The 27,041-nt window shown below is 38.7% G+C and overlaps 1 protein-coding gene across 5 annotated transcripts in view; it reads right to left on the bottom strand.

Moving 5' to 3' along the window:
• Positions 1–27,041, bottom strand: part of stx1a (syntaxin 1A (brain)) — a 63,867-nt gene that overhangs the window by 5,661 nt on the left and 31,165 nt on the right. For all 5 annotated transcript variants that reach the window (XR_010928989.1, XM_067594868.1, XM_067594865.1 and 2 more), the window contains exons 4-8: positions 14,202–14,276; positions 11,901–11,974; positions 11,651–11,759; positions 1,759–1,832; positions 1,526–1,660 (exon numbers count right to left, since the gene is read on the bottom strand). Coding sequence is in view for 4 of the 5 variants with exons in the window: in XM_067594868.1 (XP_067450969.1) it covers positions 1,526–1,660; positions 1,759–1,832; positions 11,651–11,759; positions 11,901–11,974; positions 14,202–14,276 (467 nt within the window). In the remaining variant the exon portion in view is untranslated. The remainder of the gene's footprint in view (positions 1–1,525; positions 1,661–1,758; positions 1,833–11,650; positions 11,760–11,900; positions 11,975–14,201; positions 14,277–27,041) is intronic.

Here is a 27,041-nt window from a genome sequence, read left to right as displayed (position 1 = left end):
TGTATAGGAGAAGAGAAGAGAAAAAAGAGGGAGAAACAGCAAGCTGAGGAAGGCAAAATTAACAAACTGACTGAAGTGTAATATTAAATGATGTGGTTAATAAAGGAAGGATTAGTTAATTGAATTATTTACGTTTAGAGCATTAACATGTGTGACGAGAATAAAAGAGTACACACAAACTCACAGAAACACACACAATACTACTGAATTGTTTGACATTTATACAATTATAACTCCTACACTGAATTTACGAAGGGAAGCCTGCCATTGCATTGTGCCGTCATTGTAATTCATATCAGTTACACACCATCCCATTCACTTGAAAGTGTGTCCAAACTTTTGACTGGTACTGTATATGCAACAATTTACTTAAATATTCGTCATTCAGCGGATTTTCTTATTCATGTGTTCTCTCACTCAGACTGCCTTTTGCATAATTCATAGGTCGAGTATTTGTGATGAGGGAAACAGTTCATCTCTGTGGGGGTTCAGCCCACACACTCGTGGAGTCACACATACAGGCACTAGGCCTACAGATTTACCTGAAGCTCTGCAATTTACTGAGCAGAACATAGGCACTCTTTTTACTCTTGAGGATAATCTTCGTGCGTGGCTTTGCAGAAGCAACTGTATGTACTCAGGAAACGTTGTCAGCGCAAGTATGTTCACTGCTAACAAGATGAGGTAAGCCCTCCTGTTAAATCCCACAGAGCAGATGATTATACAACTGTAAACTAGAAGGCCTTAAGCAAACAACAAAGCTCCACTAATCGTGAAAAAATTGGAAGCCTCTTTATAACATTTAAGGTTTGTTTATCCTAAATTATCCTGGTTTGATGCTGCGACAAAACAAACTAAATGCAATGCTGTGTAGTTGCCAACTAGAAGTCCCAGATGTCAGATTTTCCTTCCAGCTCATGAACACAGCATGAAACTTACGTCTAAAAAATGGTTTAATGGCAGAAATCCCAATCACAGAAAATCATAAAATTCCAATCAACTGATCATTGAGCCAAACATTATCTGTCCCCTAAATTTTGTCTAAATTTACTGAGATATTTTGCAAACAGACAACCAGATGGAGATGAAAACACAACCTCCTTCCAACTCTGTTGGCAGACATAGGCCTATGTTTGTACTAATACACTCTACAACTTGTATGCAAATTAAAAGTCTGCCAGTTGCTGTTTGTCTGAAGTGGAGTTATTTTCACGAGAGGGAGAAGTAGCAGCTGCTGCAGAAGGCTAGCATGCTTATAACTGGTTAATGATTTTACCATTGTGAAACCCATGTGCTACTGAACCTCTGCATTAGCCAGGCCACCCTTTCAAACCATTGCCAAGAAGAAACACTTGAATCCGGAAACTGGAATTTTGACTAGATTGCCCATTTTTGCTCTGCAGTAAATGATGGCAGACAGATTACCAATTTATGAATAGCATTAACAGGTTTGTTTTCACATGAGTTTGGTTGAGCCCAAAACCACACAGCTGTAGGTACAGAGAAAGAGGATCAGTGATTTCACCTGGTTCTCCACCAACATGGCCATGTCCATGAACATGTCGTGAAGCTCTCTGATGCTGTTTTCCAACTTGATAATCTCATTGTGCCGCGTCTCGATCTCATTCATAGCTTGCTGGGTGATGTTGTCCATAATGATCTAAGATCATATTAGAGGAGGAAAGAGTTAGAGAGGAGTAGAGTTAGATTAAAAACATGCTTTGTGTGCACTATTGTTGCATTTGTTCCATCACTTACCCCCGAGGTGAAGATAGCTGGGTTGTCACTCTCCAACATGCTCTCCAGCTCGTCATTTGTTGTGTTTCTCCCAGCTAAAGAGACAAACACACACAGTCGTAAACATGTGTAGGTGTTAGAGATTTAGTGAATGTGTTACTAATAATTTTAAGCCCAGGAATTAAGTGGTGTAGGTGCAATGCAATTGGATTTAAAGGGTTCCTCAAACTACAGTGGATGAGGACCACATTAAGAAGCGCTGATAAAACTCCAAGGATAATAATAGCCATCCCCCTTCCTTCTTCATATCTGTCTGAGGATTAATTAAAAAGCTGTGTGCCTGTTCTGTCTAATCTGTCTCCACTGCATTTTAAACTCTTTATTCTTAAAAATCATTTGCCAGAATTCAGGATAAACATCTATTGCTGGAGTCAAAATGAATGATGGAATAACAGTTATAGCAGATATAAGTCTGTACCATCATGGATCTGGATCACCGGACAAGCCGCGCCTTTAACTAACTAACTTACGCTTCAAGCTGATCTGAATGTGACAGGGTTAAGTGTGTGTTTGTGACATTGTCGCTATTCAATCAAGCAAATATGCAATTGAGTTTGACCTGCAACACAAGGCTCAACAACAATTGGTGCAGTCCCACAACTACCAGACTCAGTATGCAATCTCAACACCATACACAACTTCAGTTACATAAACACTGGACAGCTCCAACACTTACAGGCTTACAGTTCAAATATTGGCCAGTAAGATGTGATACATTTTTCCTGTCCAAATAAGGTCTTCCAGATCCAGCTTTCTCCCAGACTAATGTGAAGATGATCAGGTGTGTAAAATAACTGACTGAAACAATTTCTGAGGTTAACATAAACTATATTGCTCTTGAGGTTTCCTTCTCTGTAGATCCATTTGTTATGGTGGATTTTGACGCTGTAATGGAAAAAAGCCCCAAATTTTCATGATAACCTATTGCATACAAGCATTTATCCTGCATTGCCTCATTTAACTTGTGCATGACATGCGTGTCATTAACCTCTAATACTCTTAGATCTATGCACACTTTGTTTGTTTTAAATACTATTTTGAACAGCTGCAACGATTAGTTGAAAATAATCTCCAACTATTTTGATAATCAATTACTTGTTTCTAATAATTAAAAAATATCAAACTCTTCTGAATCAAGCTTCTCAAATATGGATATTTTATGGTTTCTTTAGTCTTCTACGACAGTTGTTGTGGACTGCTGGTTGTCACAAAAGAAGACATTTCAGGATGTCATCTTGGGCTTTAGGAAACAGTGAACATTTTACTGACCTACTTTTTTAACGATTAATCGACTAATCAAGAAAATAATCAACAGATTCAATAATGAAAATAATAGTTGCAGCCATAAAGGTAAGCTACACTGCATTACAATGTGTTTAAACCAAAAAAAAACTTGTGTCTTTTTTCTCTTTGAATCAATCTGATTTCTACACACCACAGGGCTTGTGCAAATGTTGAGTCTGAAAATATCAGTCATGTTTGATAGTATCAGAACAGCTTGTGTCAGTGTGCACGTCATTTGCAGTGTAAGACTGCATCTCATTCTAGCAGATAATCTCTGATATTTCCCCTCAAATTGTCCATATGGGAAAAATCAGTGTAAGCAGGCCTCATAGTTTTTGGGTGTGTATGCTATCTTAAGTCTAAACAGTAAAGATCATCACATACCTATCTGTTTGCCCCCAACAAAGCTTCTATCTATCTATCTATTTATCGACCTTGCCTATATGACAGCACACTTCACCGCTTCCTCCTGCTGATGTATTTGCTCCTCATCTGTCTTTATTTTCCCTGACAGAGTTGTCCCACTTCATATACATTTCCTTACACCTCTTTGCTACACGTGTAGTAATATCCTTGTGTATGAGCGCTGACTGTGACTGCAGAGCTGTTTCTCTTGGGCTCCATTTCCGCCCTGCTGATACAGTAAGTCACAGCCAGTCAGTATCATCTCCAGTCTTTCCTTTGCACATATTAAATCTATGGAAGCCCATTTCCGCCACTGTGATGGAAAAAAAGATCCTGTAAGTCATTATAATGAGAAACTATCTCAAAATAATCACTTAATATCTCATAATGACTTAGTATCTCAAAATAATGACTTATTTTGAGATACTAAGTCATTATTATGAGATACTAAGTCATTATTATATTATCAGTCATTATTATTATTATTATTATAAATCTTCTGTGAGATACAGTACAGTATATACAGTTTCACAATCTTTTCCCCTTCTCCAACCTCTCTGAGTTGATGTCATATTCATGATGCTAATGTTATGAAGCTACCATGAGCAGCCAGTTAGTTTAGCTTGAAACAGGGGGAAGCTAAGCTAAGCTAACCGGCTGCTGGCAGTAGCTTCTTATTTACCAAACAGACTTGACAGTGGTATCGATCTTCTCATCTAACTCTTGGCAAGAAAGCAAATAAGCTTATTTCTCCAAATGTTGAACTATTCATAAAAAAAAAAAACACTAGTCAATTCAGTTTTACCCATAATATATCCAAATAGACCTACACTCATAACAGCTTTGTCAGATATACTTTTTCTCTCCAACTCGTTCTGCACCAGACCTCCAGCAGCTGTGGTTCCTAGGAGATTCTGGATGCAACTACAAAACCTCCATTCATGCCCTAATCAGAATGTTGTTTATATGTGTGATGAAGACCTGTGGTTGGTGCGGGGGTCTTGGTGGCAGAGCAGGCAGGTTGATGGTGAGTGATGATGGTTGGGAGTCAGAGGCGATGATTGCCTTCATGAAAAGAATACTGATGAAGCTGCTCTCTAATATTTACTGTGCGGTGCATGAACGCGTGCACCTGTGCCCGTGTGTGTTTAATTTCTCTTTACATATAATGGCATTTGGCATTTTATGTCCAAATGTCATATTCATATGAAACTTATGATTTTGATTTAGCTGTGGTTAAGTGGTCCCGCTGCGTCATTACGGTACTTAACAATCTACTCATGTTCAGCAATGACATTTTGCAGTTTGACAAATGAGAGGATGAAGACGGGACACAAAGAGGAGGCCACATTCAACACATCATGGTGATCAATTCCCTATTCCCCTCTGATAATAAATAATTTCTCTATCATTAAGGCTAAAACTGCAACATTAAGAGGGTCAGAGTTAGAGTTGAAGGACAGAGAAAAGCGACAATGAGTCATGGATAATTGTGAAGAAAAAAGAGGGAAGGCCCTCTGGTGCTACCCTACCCTATTTATCCCACTTCCCACACACGCGCACACACACACACACACACACACACACACACACAAGCACATTCCCACTCCTCACTGGCTTTTTTAAAGCCCTGACAGGCTCTGAGGGAGCCTCTTATTTGTTACCATGGAGACCCAAACCCTGAAAAACCTAATATGAAGCCAAGAAGTCTCAATTCACCCGTAGCATTTATTGGTTATTAAATCATTCATACGATGTTGCTACCACTAACAATATTATTTCATCTCCATTGTTATGTAACACAAATGAAGTGAGACCCCCAAGGACCTGAGTGAAAAGGCAAACCACTCAAATGTTCATGCCTGCAGAATGAAATAAGCTTCTGTTCATATCAATTTCACCTGCAAAGGAATGAGAAAATGTGCATATGTAATTTTTTTTTTTACCTGTTGTTTACTTGTTCACATGTAAGTCAATATGTTTATTATACCAGAAGAATGTGTTGGTGTACATCTCTGTCTTTTTCCCCGGCACTGTGAGTGTGTCTCTCCCAGCTAAAGGAGTGTCCACAGGGAAATAAAATAACAATCAAATGTCAAAGAGGCCCTGCGATGCCTGTGACCAACATACCCTCCATCCTGCTGAGCCTGCCTGTCTGCTCACTGCTTAAATAAATAAACGTGTAATATTCATTCTGAATCAATATTAAACTAAAAGGCAACATACAGTAAAGGCCACTTCATTGGCTTGAAATATGACCATATCCCAATGTGTTTTTTAATCTTAATTTACAATGCAAAAATATTCAAATAGAGGTGTTACTTAAGCCTCAATAATATTCAAGAACTGGGACTATAATTCACTGACACAACAGGCTGAATATTAGCTCAGTATTTCAATCGTATTGTAATTTAAAATAGTACATACTGCTGGTTTGCCGGCTTTAATCTAACTATCAGTGATTAACAGTGACTTGACGAAAGATATGAATGAACCGTATCTAAATAAAGTTCAGTTGACTGTAATGGTAGTGTCAACAATGAACTCACAAGACAAAAAGTCTACAGCCACGCTAGCGGCTCTGTGAGGCTACACTGAAGTACAGCAGTGCTTTGAGTTAAATGATACCATCAGCATGCTAACATGCACACAACGACAATGCTTACATGCTGATGTTCGGCAGGTATAGTGTTTACCATGTTCAGCATCTTACTTTAGCATGCTTACATTTGCTAATTAGCACTCAAAAGTATCTCAGGCTCATGGGAATGTCTTCAGTTTTGCAGGTATTTGCATCACTCACCATCAACCAAATACCCAAAGCATTGGACATATTGACATTTTGACCTGATGATAGCAGTATAGGAGCTACGGGAAAGCTAAGGGATTACTAAAGTTATTACAAGCCATCCTCTGGGCACCACAGATATCTGTACCAAATTACATGACAATCCATCCAATTGTTGTCACTCAAAACCACAAATACGAACCTCAAGATAGTGTTAAGGGGAAAAGTCAGGAGATCACCGAAGTTAGTAGGATTTATCCTCTGGGGACCATGAATGTCTGTACAAATGTTCGCAGCAATGCATCCAATAGTTGTTGAAATATTTCAGTCAGGACCAATTGACCAGCACTGCCACCCTTAGCCAAGCCTCAAGGCTAATTAATGAAAGTAGGAAACTCACAAAATATAGCAGCAGTACAAATAAATACACAAGGCTTAAAAACAAGGCAGACTTATTCTGACCTCTCGTGTGTCCACATATATATTTATTAATGTAAGTGGAAGGAGCTCTCTCTGTCTCATGTAGGACAGTTCTCATGCATGCACATTTACTCAAAAGTGTGAGTTGAATAAATTGTGGAGGAGAGGCCGAGCAACTGACAACAGTACTGTTTATGGAAAGTATTTCAACAATATCAGTTTTCATTTATGCAATAAGGTAGGCATCGAAGTTATCCAAACTGTCAAATGATGTAGCATATTCTATAGAAACACATGGCTTGCCTTGATATCTCAAAAGTGTGACAGTATTATATGCAGTATCCAGAAAAATTGTTTTGTGTTCACAATTTTTTGCTCCTGGGTACTTGTTCAACCATTTTATTTATACAGAAAGACACCCAAAGAACTTCTGGTTGTCCATGCAAATAGGGGCAAAAATGCTGTTGTATTAAAAATGTCTGATGCTTTCCTGTTTTTTTAATCTCTGTATCAAGCAGGTTTGTGTAGAGGTGAAAGGAACAGGAGAGAAGCAGGAGAGAAAATATCAATACTCAGTCTGACAGAACAGACTTGGTTTCCCCCTGTGTGTGACACACTCTTATTGATTCACACACAAACAAGTCAAAGAGGTTGGCACTACAGAAAACACAGCTCTCTTACCAAATAAACCTGAAGGAACTAAAAGGTGTTAAATCAAAATATATGACCAAATGTGATCTTAAGGGAAAAAGCTTTATTCGAGACTTGTGAACTTGTTTCCTTCAAAAAATGTGTTTCTTTCCTTCATTCTCATAATTTCCCATCTCCTTTATGCTTTCATTTCATCTCTGTACTCTCTCTATGTGTCTAATCCCTTCCTTGACAACAGGTGATATCAGCTAAGGCCTCCTGTGACTCCACCAGCTGACAAATCAAATCCAAATGGATCTGGAGGAGCTTGAGGAAAAAATGAGTCAGGTGTGTGTGTTTTACTCCATGACGATGGTTTGTGTTGGTCCTTCAGTTAACCCCTCAAAGAACCTGTATGTTCACCAAGTTGCCAATGTTCTTTTGACTGGACCGCATTTAGTGGAGTTATATTGGGCGGTGCTCACACATCCAGACCTGGCTGCATGTGTCCACTCTAAACTGACAGATGGCCAGAGGAAATTACATCCATGCCAAGTGCCCTGCCACACAACTGCCCCTGATCTCCTCTGCTATTACCACTAACTGACTCACAGTTTTCTTTTCTGCATGTGTGTGCATGTGTGTGCCTTTGTGTCTAAGGTGACTGTGTGACAATGACTGTTAGGGGCAGCTGGTGCAGAGTAGCCTGCCAGGATGCCGTGGCAGAGGCCGTGTCAGTGCCTGGTCCAGGAGCATTGGGCCTGCAGCTAATATCTGTCAAATCATATTACGCATACGGTGTGACACGTGTGAGAGGAGCACAGATCTTAGCTGCAGCAACCTGGCATGTGCATGAATATGAGTGTAGGTGTTGGTGATGTATGTGTTTTGGAAAGTGAGTGGTTGTTTTGCACACACTAGTCCAATTCAACATAAAATATGGATGAGTTAAAGTGTAATTTCTTTATAAATAAAAGAAGTAATGGATAGTGTTTTCTTGTGCATACACAGTCAACAGGTTGGAGCTCAGGTAATGTATTTTCACCACCCATGTTAAGCCTCTTTTTCGATTGGATGCAGAAGAAAATACTGCACTTAATATATTTCTGTTAGTATCAGATATGTTTGTTTTTTTTAAATGAAACTGCATGTCAACCCAGTAAAGTAACTATTTATTTAAGTGCAACACTAAAAACTAGAGACAATGGAGCTGCGAGTCTCGAAAATGGTTACGGCACTCGCAGGATGTCGTAATGATGAACTTTTCTCCGATCAGAGGCAAAAGCTTAAAAAATAGAAATGTGAGAAGTGTCTGCTTCTGCAATCATAGCACCTCTCGCCACATGAATTTCACTGATTAAAATTGAGCCGTTGTTGTTAACAGTTTAGTGTCCTCCCTAAGACTTTGGAGATTCCAGAAGCTACGGTGGCCTTCAAGGACAAGAAGCTATTTGCTGAAGATGTCATCGTCCACGACAACTTCGAGCATTATTAACAAGTCAAGCGATGAGGTGAAGATGTATTTAATTATTTAGTCTTTAATACTATAGGTTATAGCTCACAAGTAAGATAGCAATTATGAGTGTTTTATTGTTTTGGTAATACAAGCTAACATTAGCAATGTCATGCTAAACAAAATTTATGTTATTTTATTCTAACGTTAGGCATTATTGCGAGATAGCATTGGCAGGATAACGTTACATATTTTATTATCCGTTTGCAGAGTCAAGTACCGGAGGTTAGCGGGAGAGGAAGAGGGCCACTTAGCGGTTCTGCTGCAGGCAGGGCCAGGCGAGGGAGGAGAGCAAACACCGGCACCGCGGAAGCAGGCTGAGGTTTGTGACGTTATTTATACAATTATTTTATCATATTCCTACCTGTTCTGCATGATATTAAAAATGCCAATACAACACAAAGTGGTATTTACATAGCAGCTCTGTGCTTTACATTACTGTGGTCTGTATAGTTTGATGTGTTATCAGTGTAATGTGAGTCAGTAGCCCCTTTTACACAGCCCGTTCAAGGCGGGAATACTGCACCTGTAATCCGCCTCGCTGTTCTGTTTAGCCCGTATTCAGACCAAATCAGGCGGCGCAACGCACAGCTGCAGGGTTGAAGAGGTGTGTGGATGTGTTTATGCTTTAAAAGCTAACCACTGTGAAACAATCAGAAAATAACGTTTATCGATCTGGTTCACCAGCTTCCCCACTAACGTTACTAGTGCTCCCTCTCTTCATTCACCCTCTAGCTCACTCGACCACAGCTGCTCTCTCTCTCTCTCTTTCTCTCGTGTTTTTAAAATGAGTTGGGAAGCCAACAGAAAAGTCTAACTTTACTTTTAACGTTATCCGCAATACCGCACTTCCCCTAGTACTGTCTTGAAAATGCTTTTTATGAATTCACAGGCGATACTGGGAGGACATTATGGTAATTGGCCAAACCAGGAAGCCTGGGGATGACAACCGGGAGTACCGTTATGCTGCCTATAGACATTTCATCTATTGACAGCATGGCTCTTTAGGCCAGGAAAACTGACTTGTCATCTCCAGTTGATGTGTTTGGAGGATCAGGGACAAGTTCCACACAGTATCTCAGGTACTCGCACACCTGCCGGTTCATCATCAAGGCATCAGATCATCTCATATTTATTTGTAACATTTCTGATATTTTATTTATTTTATACTTGTTCTATACATTTTCTATATTTATATATTTTCTGGATAATTTTTAAACTTTTTGTTTATATTTTCACATTTGTTCAACTTAAATGTGCAAGTTTACCAAATAAGATATTCATCAGATGTGCTGTGATAATTGCAATGATAAACATATTAATATATACTTATACAATGACAGAATTTCCCTGCTGTGTCAGTATATTGTCATTACCACTTCCACCATTAATTCATATTGTCATTATTTATATTTATAAAGCAACATAAAACAGTAGTGAAGTTTGAATACCACTGATCCACAGAACAGGGCACTGTAGTACATGTTATGGATTAATTTTCATTGCCACTTCAGATTATATTAACTGTAATTCACTAGTTTGAACCACAAAATAAAAATATAAAAAACAACACTAAGAATAATGACATTTGTAATACTGTGGAGGGGGACCCGCTCCCATGTAGATATAAAGGGCTTATTTCTAAGGTAACGAAAACACAACAATTATTATTTTCAGCTGATTAGACACTAATTAAGATATACTTATAAATAATCTATTCAATTTTTACCAAGTCTGTTGTTTTAGATGTTACTAAATACTACACACTGGACCTTTAATATGGGTAAGTAGACATAGTAACCCTTCTGCTAACATAGATGATACCGATATACTCTGCAGATGTAAAATGATTTTGAAATACATATTGTCTTTCTAGCTTAATTAAATGAATCTAACATCTAACAAATAACAGGGAGGATGAAGATGAAGAGGATGTTTTGCTTAGCATGCAGTAAAACACATACAAGGAAATATGGGAATCCTGTTGACTGTTTTGACAATAAACTTGAAGAGGAATGACAGGTAATTGTGATTTTTTTTTTTTTTGTGTAGAAATGACCAAAAGTTTCAAAGTGCACCTGATTAACAGTGACTCTTTTATGACAGTTATACATTAGGCAAACATTTTTGTACATATTTTGCGCATAGTAACAGTTTACAGCGCACTTATCCAAATCCAGGCCATAGCATAAATGGCACATCCAGCCCCTAAAGGTGGGATCAGACTACATGATATAAGACTGATTTGACAAACCTTTGGCATCAAGAATGAAAATGAGCATCGAGGATGACAGTCGGTCATTTTATCCCCTGTGGTGTGACATGGTGGAAGATAACCAACATGGCATCTGGGGCACCGTACAATACATATGCCTCAACATAAAGATCAGCATGTCAGTTCTGTTTTCAACTATTATTTTCTTTGTTTGACAGTCTTCCCTCTTTCCTAACAATGTTAACTCCTCCCCCAGCTCCTTCTCCATATAAAACAGGATTTAAAGTGTGTAGTGTTTCCTATCAAGTGACCAAGAGCTGATTGTCTGACTTTTGATTGTGATTTTTAACAGTTAAAGAGGATGCAAACAAATAAGGCACTTGATTTGAAAACTAAAAGGATTATTGGGGAAAGTGGTCAGGTTCCCCATGTATAACTTGACGACTTCAACTGCAACATCAACATTTCAAAAAACAGAACAATAAACACCACATGATTTAGAAGAGATGCAGATGTGCTGGATCCATGCAGTGCTAATATGTGTGCAGTCAATATGAAGGGTGGAGGAGGGTTTAGTCTCCCACTCACTGATACTCACTGATCTCCAGCTGTCTTTGAATGCGTCCCTTGCAGCGCTCCCTGTAGTCCGATTGGGTGGTGTTGTACTCTGACATCACCTCGACAAACTTACGGGACAGTGTGGAGTGCTGGAGAGACAGTGGAGAACAACAAAACACTTAAATTAAGCCTGCTTGATGCCAGCAGCAGACGCCAACTCATAACTAATTTAAGCAAGTATGAACATATACTGACAGTGAAACAGAGGTGACTTGACTCTGCTGCTGTACCTGTGTCTTACGTATCCTCAGGTCAGCTGATGATCTGTTCTGCTTTTCTTCCTGCTCAATGGTTTGCAGGATACCTGGACGAATACGCAAAAACATACATTCAGTCAGCAGGTTGTTTATGTTTGTTTGCATGTTTAGCAGGTATAAAGTTAAACATCTTCCCCATGTTATTTTAGCATGTTAACATGCTAACATTTGTTAATCAGCACTAAACACAAAGTATAGCTGAGGCTGATGGGAATGCCATTAATTTGTGTGTTTGGTCACAAACCAAAGTACTGGACAAACTGAAATTTTGAGCTGATCTATCTCCAAAGGGGGAAAACACTGCCTTTGTTCTTTTTTTAACTCTTAACATTTTTGTGAATAAAAATGAACAAGTAACCTTGTTTAGCCTTGTATATGTTGTATACAAAGCCATACATCTTTGTATAGCATACTGTATATAGCAATTGTAGGGGGTGCAGATTATGCTAATGATCATAAGTCGCATTCATTAGGTTGAACAAGCAATTTGTGATAAGTTTGCTAAGAGAGTTTATTGAATCTGATTTAGAAGAAGTCTCACAGAAAAAAGTAAGAGAGGTGAGGATGAAAATATAAAAATTGACTTGCATTAGGACCATTGTCTAAACTCAACTCTTAACCCCTTAATTTTATTAGTGTTTCTCTTGAGAACTTTCAAAGCTGTTAAAGATGTATCACTTTACAGTAGATATACCTAAATCTATCAAGATCAACATCAGCATTGTGTGTCTTCTATTTTTAAAGAAATTCATCGACTTCTTCTGAATCCATTAAACAGGGTGGGGAAAGTTAAAGATAAAGTAAATGATGTTACTCCCTCTTGAGGATCAATCCCAGTGTGCAGTGTGACAAAGATGAGGTCACTTACTGACTAACCAAACACACACACACAAAGGTATCCTGTGGCAACAAGTGATGTGAACTGGAGTGACACAGTTAGAAGCGTGTGATGCAGAGCCTGTTTCGCCTGACAGCACTTGTGTCAAGTGTGTGTATCAGTGTACATATATGTGCACATGACACTGTGTGTATATGTGCGTGCGTCTTCATGCTGTAGGCACAAGGATGAGGGATAGGGGCTATTATCTTCTTGCTTTCTTCATTGAAGTTGTGTTCTACTTTCTACTTTTACTTTATACAGATGTTTTCGATCTGACCCCTATTCTTTGACACCTGAGCCCTGTAGGAAGGCACCGTAGAGAGGACATAGGAGCTTTGATGCCACATGATTTCAGGAATGGCACATGAATATGAGAAAATATTCATATATGCCAGAGGAGGGGAGAGAGAGAGGCGAAAAAGGTATTGTCAAGCATACAAGAAGAGCTTAAAAGGTGGGAGGGCGAAAGAGAATAAGATTATTGGCCTAACACACACACATACATATAAACATGCAGGGATAAAAACCAAGCAAGGATACTAATACATATTGGGGGTGTAATCCAGGACTAGCTACATGTCCATTATGCCTGCACACGGTATGAGACTATAACAGTAATCAGTTTGTATGAATATGACTCTGTGTGAATGAATCACAGCCAACCACCTCTGTGGTGAGTGACACTAATCACTCTGCCCACTGCAGCACAGGATCCACTAGTGTAAACTGAGTTGTCTGTTACCTGCCAAATGCTATACAGTTCACTGTCTCTTTATGTCTCACTTGTTTCCCTCTGTCCCCTCACCAGAAAGCACCATGACCATCACATTACATAAAAGATAAACAGCTGCTTATGGATATAGTTGTAATAAATCAGCTTTGTTAAGAATAGCACAAAACAATTCATTGTTTATTAGGGTCAATTATCATGTAAAATGACCAAACACTAAGATGAGATGTGCAACTATTTTGATAATTGTTTAAGTTCCTTTTCAAGCAAAAACATTTGATGGTTTTAAGCTTCTTTAAATGAGAGTTCTCTGCTTTTCTTTGTCTTAACATTTTGGTTAATTGAATGTCTTTGGGTTTTGAAACTTGGGCTGTAGGAAATTGTGATGGGCATTTTTCACAGTTATAAAGACCAAGTGATTAATTGATTAAGTGAGAAAATAATAAGATTAATAACGCTAATCAATAATGACAATAATTGTTAGTTGAAGCTGTACAAATGAATAATTTCTAGCTAGAAAAAAGGGTCTGGCTCTTGACAAGCATTTGCCAGTATTAGATTTTTTTTACTAAACACTGACTTAGTTGAACACAGGCAATCAAAATATTTAGGTGATACAGAAAATAATCACTAGCTGCTGCTCTAGCAGGAGAATTATACTTACTCTTTAATTTGGAGCGTACTTTGTTGGCCAACTTCTTGATGTCTGCCATAAGATCCTCCAGCTCAACCTTAGTTTCTGAGGAAAGGAGAAGAGAGGAGAAGAGAAGAGAAGAGAAGAGAAGAGAAGAGAAGAGAAGAGAAGAGAAGAGAAGAGAAGAGAAGAGAAGAGATTAGTGGACTTGCAACAACACATACACACACACAGAAACACACACTTGTAGTATATGCTAACTCACCCACTCACAAAAACCTGCGTGCCAGCCAGTTTCACAAAGACAGAATCAATGCTGACACACAAGGGATGACTCCCAAAAGGGACAAACAAACAATTCATCAGCTCCAGTCCTCAACAGTACAGCTCAACATTTCCTTATGGTGTCTCTTTATCTCATATAGAGAACCAGCATCCTTCACACATACTGCAAATATTGTACAGTATAGAGACATAGAGTTGCAACTCATGCGGATAGATGGGTACACGTGCTTGTGGACAACTAAGATTAGCTATTCTGGTGACAAGAGAAGCAAGTAAAATGACAGATTGCGATACAATCTGGAAAAAACGTTGAAGCAGGACCACATTATCAGAAGGTGGAGTTGAGGCAGACTTCAATAATGATCAATCAAATCAACAAACTCTCTGGCATGGCGCACTGACAGATTCCTAAATGGATGCTGTTCTTGTCCAGAGGGCATAAATGCAAAAGAGACAACCAAAGCGCAGCTGCACAGTTTGCTAAATTCAGTATAAATATATAGCAGCCCAAATAAAGGAAGAAAAACAATTCATGGAGGTTAAGACACAGCCTGAGGACGCCTCAGGAAGAATCAGCAAGGGACAGTTTACGAGTCTGGTGTGCAAAAAAACACAAAAGTCTCCCATTTAGTTTTTCTCTGCAACTAAATAAATTTCCTGGAGCAGCAACATGTGTGAAAAATAGTTACAAAATGACATTTCTTCTTTTTTTCAAGTTTAGATGTTAATGCTAATGCCACAGCAGAGATTGTTTTAGTGGCTACATCTTTTGTTAGAGATAATTTAACAGAAACACACACATCCTCCACACAGAGGACATACAGTTCTTCTCATCAGTACAATCTTTAAAAAGCGACAGCACTGATGGTCGGGCGGAGTGATTGTCACAGTGCTGCTTATGACAAACTGAAGAACGAACAAATCTGTGTTTTTCTTTTAATCTTCCCTTCCTTCTGTTGCTCATTACAGCTATCAGCAGTTTCATAGTTATATATTACATACACTCCACATATAAGAGTGCACAAAAAAACGAATTAGCTGCAAACCCCTTAGATTTACTGAGCCTCATCTCCCTCGTCAAAAATAAATAAATATTGTGATTATTTTGTCATGTCAAAGAACTTGACCACATGTGAAACTGGATTCCAATCTGAAGTGACTGTTTCAACAAGAGCATAGAAAATTAACCAAAAAACAAAATAATATTCTCTTTGGTGATGTAGATGCACATGAACGACTCACTTGACTAAGCTTGTCTAATGACCTTCTTCTTCTTCTTTTGTATTTGCATTTGCATACAAAATGGAAACAGATGAAAATTATATGATTATCATAATTTTCCCAGTGTGCTATCCTAACTATTATAAACCATCTTCCTCTTTGCTATCATTACTTTAAAATGTAGACTGAAACTAGAAATACTGCCTTGCGGTTGTATACCTCCTCCAACCAGTCAAGTTGCATTTTACATCCATGTCTGTCCAGACTCATATAATATTTGTAGTGAATTTAATAAAAGGTGTTAAGTGTATTTTGTGTTCAAATACTTGGCCAATAAAGCTGATTCTGATAGAACACAAAGTTGTAGCCATGACAGTAGACATCCAAAGAAGCTACAAACTCTAAAACTTGGATGCTTCTCACACATCTTCAACCCAGCAGCACAGAAGATCTATACAATCACAAACATACATGAACATAAAACCAGTACCATTGTTATGCAGATGACACACAAATTTATGTCCCATTAAAAACCAGTGAAGAAGGCACTTCGTCATCTTTTATCTTTTCTGGCAGAAATTAAGTGCTGGATGTCCCAAAACCGTCTCCGGCTAAACGAAAAGAAATCAGAAATAATTCTCTTCGGTCCAAAAGAAATATCAAACCTGCCGGAAACCTGGGTTTAATATTGGACAGTGATCTTTCATTTGAAAAACAAATTACAAATGTTGTTCAATGATGTTTTTATCAACTAAGGAGTATCTCAAAAATCAGGTCGTCCCTGTTCAGAATGTGAGCCAGAGCATGGCCTCAGAACCTCGGGAAGGGCTCTGCTGGCTGTTCCTATGTCCTGGCTCAAGACTAAAGGTGACCGGTCTTTTGCAGTCAGGGCCCCTCAGATCTGGAACTCCCGGCCTGAGAATCTGAGGGTTGCAGGATATACATCTTTTAAATCACTTCTCAAAATTTATCTTTTTAAAAAGGCCTTTTATTAATCCTAGCACACCGTTTTATAACATGTCTTACCTGTTTCATTATCACTGTTGTTACTTTATTGTTGTGGATTTTCTTCCATTTTATTTTTGTATTATTTGAATTGCCTGATTTTATTTGCCTCAGTCCTGAAATGTTCTAATCTTGGTTCAACCATGTACAGCACTTCATAAGTTTGTTGAAAAGTGCTGTATAAATAAAGTTTATTATTTAGCATTATTATTATTATTGTTGCCATTTTAGCACATTGCAAAGAAGTGAGAAGGTCATTTATCATCTTAATGCTATCAGAGAACCAAATCTCCATATGATAACAATCCCCAGGAAGCCAGCAGACATAAAAGATGGTCCTTAAAAGTCATTCTAGTCAAACTATTCAATCAAACAAAGACTGTCTGCGGTATCTCTTCATAATGAGTTTGTCTCTGCATGGTACCTGCTTCTTTAAGGCTGCATGAATCACAGAGATGAATAAGAGACACAGAATAACTGAAACTCATAGCAAACATCTGCACCCAATTACAGACTGAACCTCAACGGATAATTTAATCACACAGTGCGAGTTACGCTTCAATCACTGATGTTCATTTATTAAAACATAATATTTGCACATATTTTATGATAAGAATGAAGCTCAAAAATGTGTGATGTCTACAGCCACACAGCAAATCCACAGTATACAAATCACACTTTGATGATTAAGAACAGTCAAGACAGCCCACATGGGTAGCATGTGAAATCTCATAAATACAAACAAGCAAAAAAAGTGACGATAGGGCCTCATTTTATTCATACTGTAGTAAATAATATATGTCATATGAATCCTAATCAGCAGCTTATACCAGACACCAACTGGGATAAATCCTCTGGCCAGCTTGTATGACAAGGTAAAACTATAACAGCTCAGTGGAAATGGTAAACCTATTACACACAGATCAGCAAAACATGACAACCTTTAATCTGCTTAACAGATGTTTTTCCATATCAGTGAAAATCAGTCTGTGGTGCATACAGCTCAGCAGGACAAAGCTGTGGACATGCAGAGTGCTAACTGATAACTTCGGACTCTTTCACAGATTTAACTTTATATCCATCTGCCACAGCCAGGTGTTTCTTTTCTTTTAAATTCTTTATATTTTCTTTTTTTTTTAAGAATCTGTTTTTTTTTTTACTTTATTTGATAGAGACAATAGAGGTGAGGTGACAGGAAATGAGGGGAGAGGGAGGAGGAATGACAGACAACAAAGGTCCCTAAATGGACATGAAGTAGGGGCGTTGCAATTATATGGACAGCATCTTCAAGCCCCCCTCCAGTAAAAAAAAAGTGCTTTGATAATTGTTTCTTCAGTTGGATGTTTGAACTTCACTGTGCAGTATGATGTATATGCAGAGTTTGACACTAGAGGGCTGTTTTCACATTCATCCGCTGAAGGTGGAAAGTTTCTCTGTGCTCATTACAAATGTAAGTTTAGTCTTAAGTTTAAGACATGTATGTATAAGCAGGATTAGTGACATCACAACTAGCCTAGAGCCAATCGTGGTCCAGTATACAACTTACACAAGCATTATGTAGGAGAAGTGCACATACTGTACACTAAGAATGAACTTTGTAGTGAAACAGGAGACGGAAGAGAAGGAAGAGATGTAATTTTATTTTTTTGACAAGCCAATTGCGAGAAACAAATGTATTGTTCAAGAGTATTTTTATATCATAAAGATGTCTTTATATCATAAAGGGATCTTTATACTCCTGGGTCACCAGAACGTTCAGGCAGGTGTTGGTGATGTTTCTCAAATATTCAAAGGATCTGTGATTAAAAATAGTCCCCAACAAATACACAATTGACTCCTCTTTTAGTAACCTTTGCTCAAAACTGCTGCTGTTTTAGGACATTATTTAGCCTATTTTTAGAAATGAAGATTTATAATTGTGATCCGTTTTTCTAAGATACAAGTGTTCATTTAGGAACTAATGGTTTTGGGAGTGAGTGCCACAGACAGGCTGGGGACATTGGAAAGTATTGAAAGACAGACTAACGCTCTGTTGGTTTCATACTGTTGGATTTGTTGAAAATGAGAAAAATATAGAGCATGATCACCCTTATTCTTTAAGAAATGTTTAGGAACCAACAATTGTCTCCAGCAAAAAGGAAGGTTACTGATGAGAGCACAAATGTGCAGCGAGGTTAGAAAGAGAAATAACACATCATAGTGAAGTGATACGAGGCTCTTAGGAAATAGAGAGAAACCAATCCGACTGGAACAATCAAACAATAATTAAAAGTACTGAAAACACTGGGATATTAAATTCTACACAAACTAAACATGAAAATTCGATTTTTTCCTCGAGCACACATAACATCACCATATCAATTGTACACATTTGAATATAATTGTGTCTCATGTCAATAATTTTGCTGCTAGCGGAGAGATGTATGCAGCATACACTGAGTTTGTCGGGATCAGAGACTGATGTGAAGTGGTGACCTGCGGCCTTCGGGGCAGAATATATAAGCAGTGCTCTGTGGTGTGTGTGTGTTTGTGTGTACAGTGAGAGCTGCTTCACAAATGTAAACAGTTATAGCTCACAGATTACCTGCTTAAAACTGTGAGCTGATTAGATTCAGTCTGAATTATCGTTATTAAATAAACTTTTTATTATCATTCTGCATGATGGATTTGTTTGTGGATTTTCCTGACACTGTTTTGTTTGTTCATCTTTGTGTGCTTTTGTGCATGTGTTTGCACAACTTCAGAAACTCAGACGGCTGTAAGGTCTCATTTCTGTGTAACCATAGCAACCTCTGGTAACCTGTTCCATGAGGTCAGCTGCACCAGCATCATGGAGATAATAACATAAAAACTGAGTTTAGTTTTGGGCCATGCATTGAGTGTGTGTGAAAGAGAGAGAGCGCGGTATGTGTGTTAAGGAGTTAGATTAGATTTCTTCCTCGTGGTTACCAAACAGAGGAGGCCAACCTGCTCGATCAAGTGTCTATTCAGTCTCATTATTGGCTGTCTGAAAAGAGGAAGAGTGCAGACACTGATGAATAAGTAGAGGGAGAAGTGAGAGGGAAGCAAATTAGAGGGCAAAACTGAGGAGTCAATTGAGCTGTGGCTTCACACTCCATCCCTCGCCCAGACGCTCTCAAAGGGAATCTTCAGGTCACGCTTGTTGCCATCATTAAGACTGCGTTGCTATGGCGATGTGTGCAGTCGGTCCTCTCGCCGGCTTCAGATTGTTTCAAAGTGGCAGAGGGAAAAAGAGAGCCGGAGAGTGAGAGAGAGACGCTACGAGGCAGGAAGCAGTTGATGAAACATGCAAGCACAGAAGATCAAACACATTGTATTCAGGAAAAGTTATACCAGTGTGCTAAATACATTTCTTTGTAAAGGTTATTTGTATGTCCTTTTTGAGACAAAAAGTCAGGAAATAGTATATTTTAAAAAATATATAACTATAAATAAAAAAAATTTATATAATAAAATTATAATATATTTCTATTTTTCAGTAAATCCAATAAAAAGACCAAAAAGGAACTGATGAATAACAAGTATTGCCTGTGTAAACAAAACCTAAAATAAGAAAAAAAGTTTTCTTCTGCGCCATAGACCTCCATTGCTGTCCAAAAACTATTAAAAACACATCGATGAGCCACTGGGAAACATGGACCTCCATTACCATAAAAATGCTAATAAAGCCTTTTTAAAAACTGAAACAATGTCTTTTGTGACCTGTTCAGCATGAACTGGGTCTGCGTATTAAAGGCAGAGTGGAGAGGTCGGTAAGTATTCAGAGATGGACGTGTTGTTAGTTCTGGTCTTTTCATGAGATTTTCTGATAGAAATGCTTTAAATACAACAAGGGCTCTCAACAGGACTGAAAACCAGGACACAGTAACATGCCTATAATGCATGCACCTTACACCACTGAAGCACCAGGATGCATTTGAATAAGATAAAGATTTCTTTATTGTCATTTCTCAGCACTCACATACATTATAATGAAAGTGACCTCTGCATTTGACCCATCCTATAAGCTAGGAGCAGTGGGCAGCCGCAGTGCAGTTCTTGCCAGTGCCTTAGTCAGGGGCACTGACAGGAGTATTAACCCTAATGTACATGTCTTTGGTGGTGGAAGGAAACTGGAGCACCTGGCAGAAACCCACGAAAACACCTACAGGAGAACATGCAAAATCCACACAGAAAGGACCTGTGATGGCCGGAGTTTGAACCCAGGACCCAGCTGTGAGGTAACAGTGCTAACCACTGTGCTGCACCAAATAAGACTATTATTGGTTTCTCCTTGACTGTCAATCAGTAGTGCGTCTTTAACACTGTAGCTCCTATTATTTCATCGACACAATGTGTGTGTGTGTGTGTGTGTGTGTGTGTGTGTGTGTGTGTGTGTGTGTGTGTGTGTGTCAGTCTGATGTCAAGGTGCCATGACACTGACAAGACACCAAACCGATTCTGTTTTCTTCCGCGCTAACACAGGGTCAATTGCTGCTTTTCCAATCTCTAACTTGCAGCCATTTATCTTTCTCTCTATCTCACAGTCTCTCTCCATCTCCCTCTGCTCTCTCTGTAAATATATTACCAGTCCTTTGTGTGTTTGCTCCGCTTATTGATCGTCTAGAGTCCAGGTGTCTGATGTTTTGGAGAGACAGATTCTGAGCTCATCCCTCAAACATTACTGATATTTGCCTTAGTGCAGGAATACAGTACAGACTCAGGTAATGACAAACTGACAACACAGATAAAGACTAACCACTAAACTACTCCAGGGAAAAGAGTTTCGTGATAACACACACTAACCTTTCCATTGTGACAGTTGTACAGATTTGCTACAGTGAATAACAAGTATTACTATTTAAAATCCTGGTTATAAACTTGCAGACTTTAGACTTTTTCTTTATTCCACAATGACATGTTATTGAGTTATATGGACACACATACAAATAAAAGAAAGAGAAATGGAGCAAGTGTACAGTGGAGCTCGTTGCCAAGTAATGGGCAAATATAATAAAACAAAGAAGGAAATGATAAGAAAGTAAATTAAAAAGTACACTATTCAAAATATTCAGTAGTAACTTAAAAGTAGCCATTATCATTTTAAGAAACTTTGCAAGTTTCTGATGTTCTAGTGTTGAATAATCTCAAACTTAACAGTGGTGGGTATAATCTTATATTATTCTTTAATTAATCTGTTTCTCTCGTTGTCAAATCTAGGACAAACTAGTATAGTATGTAATGAAACTCATAAAGTACATGATCTTGGGAAATCACGTAAATCTCTTGTCTTTGTGGCAGATCATGGCTACCACATCCAATTTAGACAAATTAGTTCCTTACACTGGGCTGTCCCCCCAAATATATACATATATTTTAAAAAAAACATCAGTTTTAAAGGGGAAGTGCAGCAATTTTACATATTAACGTCTTGTTACAGGTCTCAAGGAAAACTACTGCATATGTGAAAAAAGTTGTATAAAGCCTTTTGTGGCTCCAGAGGGAGCTGTGAAAAAACTGATTAATTTATGTGATTTCATTGGTTGAGGCTGAAGACTGCAAATTTGAAAAGTCTCAGGATGTGGTGTTAGACAGAGGTGAGGTTATTAGACCTTTGTAGGCTGCACCTCATCTCTGCTGTCAGCATTCAATTTGCATTGTGGGTAAGGGGGGGGTTGTCCATATAACGTTGTTCTCTGGCAGAAAAGCGCTGGCAGGGTGCCAGGGAGCGCTTCATCCCCGCGCAACCAGCGCTTTTTTGATGAAACGCTGTGCATGGGTTTTGTTTCTATGACAACAATATCTTGACAACATATGACCACTCTAACCACTGTTGTATGATAGACTAGCATCGCCCCTTTGCTTTTTATTATCTATTTGTTATTCTTAGGCTACTATTTATTTGTTTGACATTGTTTTTTCACCATGAGTACCGATGAGAGGACGCCCCATCTAATATGCATCTTTCTGAAGAGTTCAGAGATTTTCGACTAGAAGTGCTCAGTGTGGCTGCACAAAACAGTCGGAGCGCTCTGAAAAAAGACGTTTTCTCTAGGTGGGCACATACGCTCTCTCCTCACTGGGAACATCTGAAAAAGACGGTGGCACTCAGAAAAAAATGTGGTATGGACACTCAGCCTAATGTTAGACCAGGTTTTGCCAAAGAATAATGCGACTCCAGTTCTGCTGCTGATTTTGATCTCTTATAAACAACCTTTAGTTATTACACTGAAGGTTTTTATAAACTTAAAGAATAACAGTCCTGATGATCCATATCCTTGAATCTGAGGTTAACTTCAGGGAAACTTCATGTATTCTGGATTGTTATCCTCAAAATCATGCCATGAATAATAACCCAATGTGTTTACACTTGGCAATCCATTTTGACTGATATTTATCATTGTCATATAGTTTCTGTTTCGAGTAAAACACAGTACATCTTTTTTTGGGTGCCACTCAAGAACAGATGTGAGTGTTTTACCTAAATCAGTTTCTGTTAACAACCCCCATCCTGCTTTCTTACAACCTCTTCCTCTCCTGCAACATCTTCTGAGACAGTGAAACAGGGTTGCTGTGAGTTAACATAACACTATCACTGTCACTTTGAAAAATACCCCTGGCTCCCAACACTTGACATTTCAATCTAGATCAGAGCACTAACACCACACGCCTCACGCTGACCGCTGGCTCAGGAGCCAAGAGGACAGAGGGCAGTTAAACTGATTTATCCCTGCATGAATGAGTTATCTTACTCGCTTTGACCTCCATTGTGTGTGTGTGTCTCTCACTTCAAGAGGGATCTTATTATTCCACAGGATGAAGCCATGTCTTCAATGGCTATAACACTACATCAGCTTGGACATTATGAGGGAGATGTAAGAGACAGGAAAATAGAGAGAGAGACAAAGATAAAACAAATAAAGATGGTTGAGGAAGAACAAAAGACAACAGAGAAAAGCTGGGGGGAACTTACACAACACTTTCAAATTTTGGTTGAGGGTGGATGAGCTTTGGCAAACAGTACTCCGAGGGTGGGAGCACACTCAGCCAAAAACTGACTCTAGAAATAGTAACACTCACAGGCTGCAATTAAAACAAGCATCTCCAGAGCTGCGAGTTGAGGACTTTTACGAGTCAGAGAAAAGATGCTCATTAGAAACAGGAGGCTGAGATGTCAGAGGGAGCAAACGCTAAGTGGTTGGAAAAACAGACTGAGAAATGTTATTAAATAAACTCCAAGTATCAGTGTTAAGGAGCAGATTCTCTGCATCTAATTAAACTAGTAAATTTTGCAGACACATGATGGCAGCTAAAACTGTGGATTCTGTACTTAATTATATTTTATATATGAGAGTAATTTTTTGTCAACAACTGCAACTCTCAGGTCATCTTTGGTCCTCCTATTATATTTGAAAGTTAACATTCCTTCCATTTTTTAACACAAACATCTGTCTGCTCCACTGGTTTTGAGTGAAAATGCAAATGTGAAAATGGAATGATGAACAAACAACAGGATGTTTCATTTTGAGTTACTGTTAACATTTATTTGTGGACCAATTTTCTGGTAGATAGCAGTTGGAGCAGGACATTATTTGATCCAAAACTCTCCAGCCAAAAAGTCCTGGTTTTCTATTAGTTTTACATCACTTTACTTGTATAGAAAGCACTACAAGTTCTTACACCAGGATACTTGTCTCATATGCTTTTAAAGTACAAACCAGGAAGGCACATTAAGTGCACTGGGATCAGTCTTTTATGATCACTGTTCAGGTTTCCTCCTACAGTCCAAAGACGTGCATGTTAGGCTAATTGGAGACTCTAAAATTGGTCTGATCGTGAGTGTGATTGTCTGTCTACATGTGTCAGATTTAATGCATGGATGGATTATCTTGATTAATGGTTATTATAGCAGTGTTTCTCCTATATTCATTCTTTTGAATAAATTATGAATAAATCATAAGCGCTGCTGCTAAAATTTCACACGATCATTCATATCAATGGGCTACTAATGATTTTCACTTGCACACTGCGTGAGCATGATAACGCCCCACTACTTCCCCTTATCGTGGAATTGTTTTGAGTCATCCTCCCTCTCCTCATTCTTCAACGGACATCTCCATGAAAGTTACTGGAATAAGAGTAAAGTAGCTCCATTAAGGAAGAGGGCAGTGCGTAATGTGTGTGCGTAGAGAGTGAGTGGTTGAGGGAGCGGCAGAAAAGTGATGTGAATGCGAGCAGAGCACATGAAAAGCTTAGCAGTAAGTTGTCAATCTGGACTAGTGGCGGTTTGGGGAAAAAAATTATTCTTAAATGTATCGTGATGTGGACGTGGACGATTCTGCATCGATTCACAAATGTCAAAAAATCGATTTTCTAAATGTTAGTTAATAACGTGATGTTGACGCAAGGAAAAAGGTGGAAGTCAACTGCGAGAGCAGTATAGCACCTAGACAGTCTACAGTGAACACACGCTAGAGTTATATTGCAGTTCATCTTAAAAATAAGGCAGTTGTTGCAAGCGTTTTTTGATTTAATGACTAATAATTACCTTTGCAAGATGAACATGAGGTACATTGTGAACGTTCTACGCCATCACTCAGAGAGTAACATTAGCAGAGTGAAGCTGCGGCACAAACAACTTCTCTGAAGTGAAGAAACTAACTCAGTACTCTGTCTGTTTCACCTTGACAACCCTGCGTCCACTAAGCATCTTGGACAGCGATGTCTTTCTCCAGAGCTAACGGCGCAGCAGAGAGGCTGCTCTCCACCGCTGAAGACATGACGTTAATAACAACACAGCAGAGCACTCCTCCTCCCCTCATTTGGTTATTCTCATACAGGCAGGAGACTGCTTTCAAATCAATTCATTCAAATGAAGTTAACTCTTTAAAATAAAAAGGCTGTGGTCCATTTATCTTATCTGCCGGTTATGTTTCATATTGTATTTCAGTGGACTAAGGACACCAATGAATGGTTCGGCACACAGTTTACTGGAGCAAGAGACTGAAAATAGTGCCCCCTTTTCTATTCAATCAAGAATCGATTCTGAATTGAATCAGACACCAAAGTATCAGAACTCCATCAAATCGTGAGATTCCCAAAGATTCCCACCCCTACTTTAAGGTGGACCAGCTATTCTCATTTTAGTGTAAATCTCAGCTACTCTTAGATAGACAATGGAGAAATGTTTGGCTGCTAAGTCTCCTCCCAGTTTTGCCCCCATTCTCCACTGCCTCCACCCACTCCCCCCGCTGCCCCAAAGCAGTCAACCTAGGGGAAACACTGTATTTAGTTTAGTTTATAAGTTGATAAAGAGTAGGGTGAACTACTTTTTCAGGTTAACTTTAGCTTATAAAATTGTGTCTTTGTGCTGCTGATCAACTTTTTCTAATAAATTATAGTCTGTAGTTCACAAAATTTAAAAGTATATACTGAAATAATGTATTTTCTGGATATGACTATACTATAGTGTTATATTTCCTTTATTGCTCTAAAGAAGAACGATGTACATTGATGTGTCTTTCAAGTATCAAAAACTGGTCTGATGTTTAGATAAAATGATGCAATGCTACAGAACTGGCTGAACACATCTTTACTTCCCTCCAGTGAGGATACTGATGATAGATGTCTAACCTGCAACCGGAGACGGGAATTGACAGTTTGGAAGAGATGAGCCGTACTTTGTTATCAGACCACAGAAACACAGAGTCGGTGAGTAAATTCACTATCTGATACAATACATGAGTCACTGTAGAGCAAAAGAGAGGAACTGGACATGTTGACGACAGGAAAACAGTGAGTCAAACATGGGAAAACATCTAAAACCATTTTCTCAGTCTCACAAAGACTTTTCCCAGCACCACACTCCTCTAATGTTGATTAAACAATAACTCAAAGGTTTTAATACCTCAACCTCCTCAAATACTGTGTTTCATTTCATACCAGCCTTCCCTATGACCCCAGACTCTCCTGGGGAAAGCTAGGGAGTAAAGGCTACTGATGCTCTTGCAGGAGAGGCAATCATTCCTGACTTTTGACCTTTCATTATGAAATCTATCACCAACTTTCATCATTGATCAAAATAATGGGAAGCAACGCTGCACAAGGCCAATAAACCATACAAGAAAAGTAAAACAAATAATGCAATTATTTCATGGAAGATGTGAATTCAATCATGTTTCTAAATATAAAAATGCATTTGTGTCTTCCCTTCCTGCATTAGAGGAATGCGCTCATGAAGAAACGCAGATTCAATACCCATTATGATCTGATGGCTATTACCTAATCTGTCATCATTATTGAACCTACTACTGCCCACTGCTGCTGAGCGCAGCCCACACAAAACAGGCAACACACAAA

Source organism: Thunnus thynnus, chromosome 7 (assembly GCF_963924715.1).
Source record: "Thunnus thynnus chromosome 7, fThuThy2.1, whole genome shotgun sequence".
NCBI classification, from domain to species: domain Eukaryota; kingdom Metazoa; phylum Chordata; class Actinopteri; order Scombriformes; family Scombridae; genus Thunnus; species Thunnus thynnus.
This window is presented reverse-complemented; position numbering and strand designations above follow the sequence as displayed.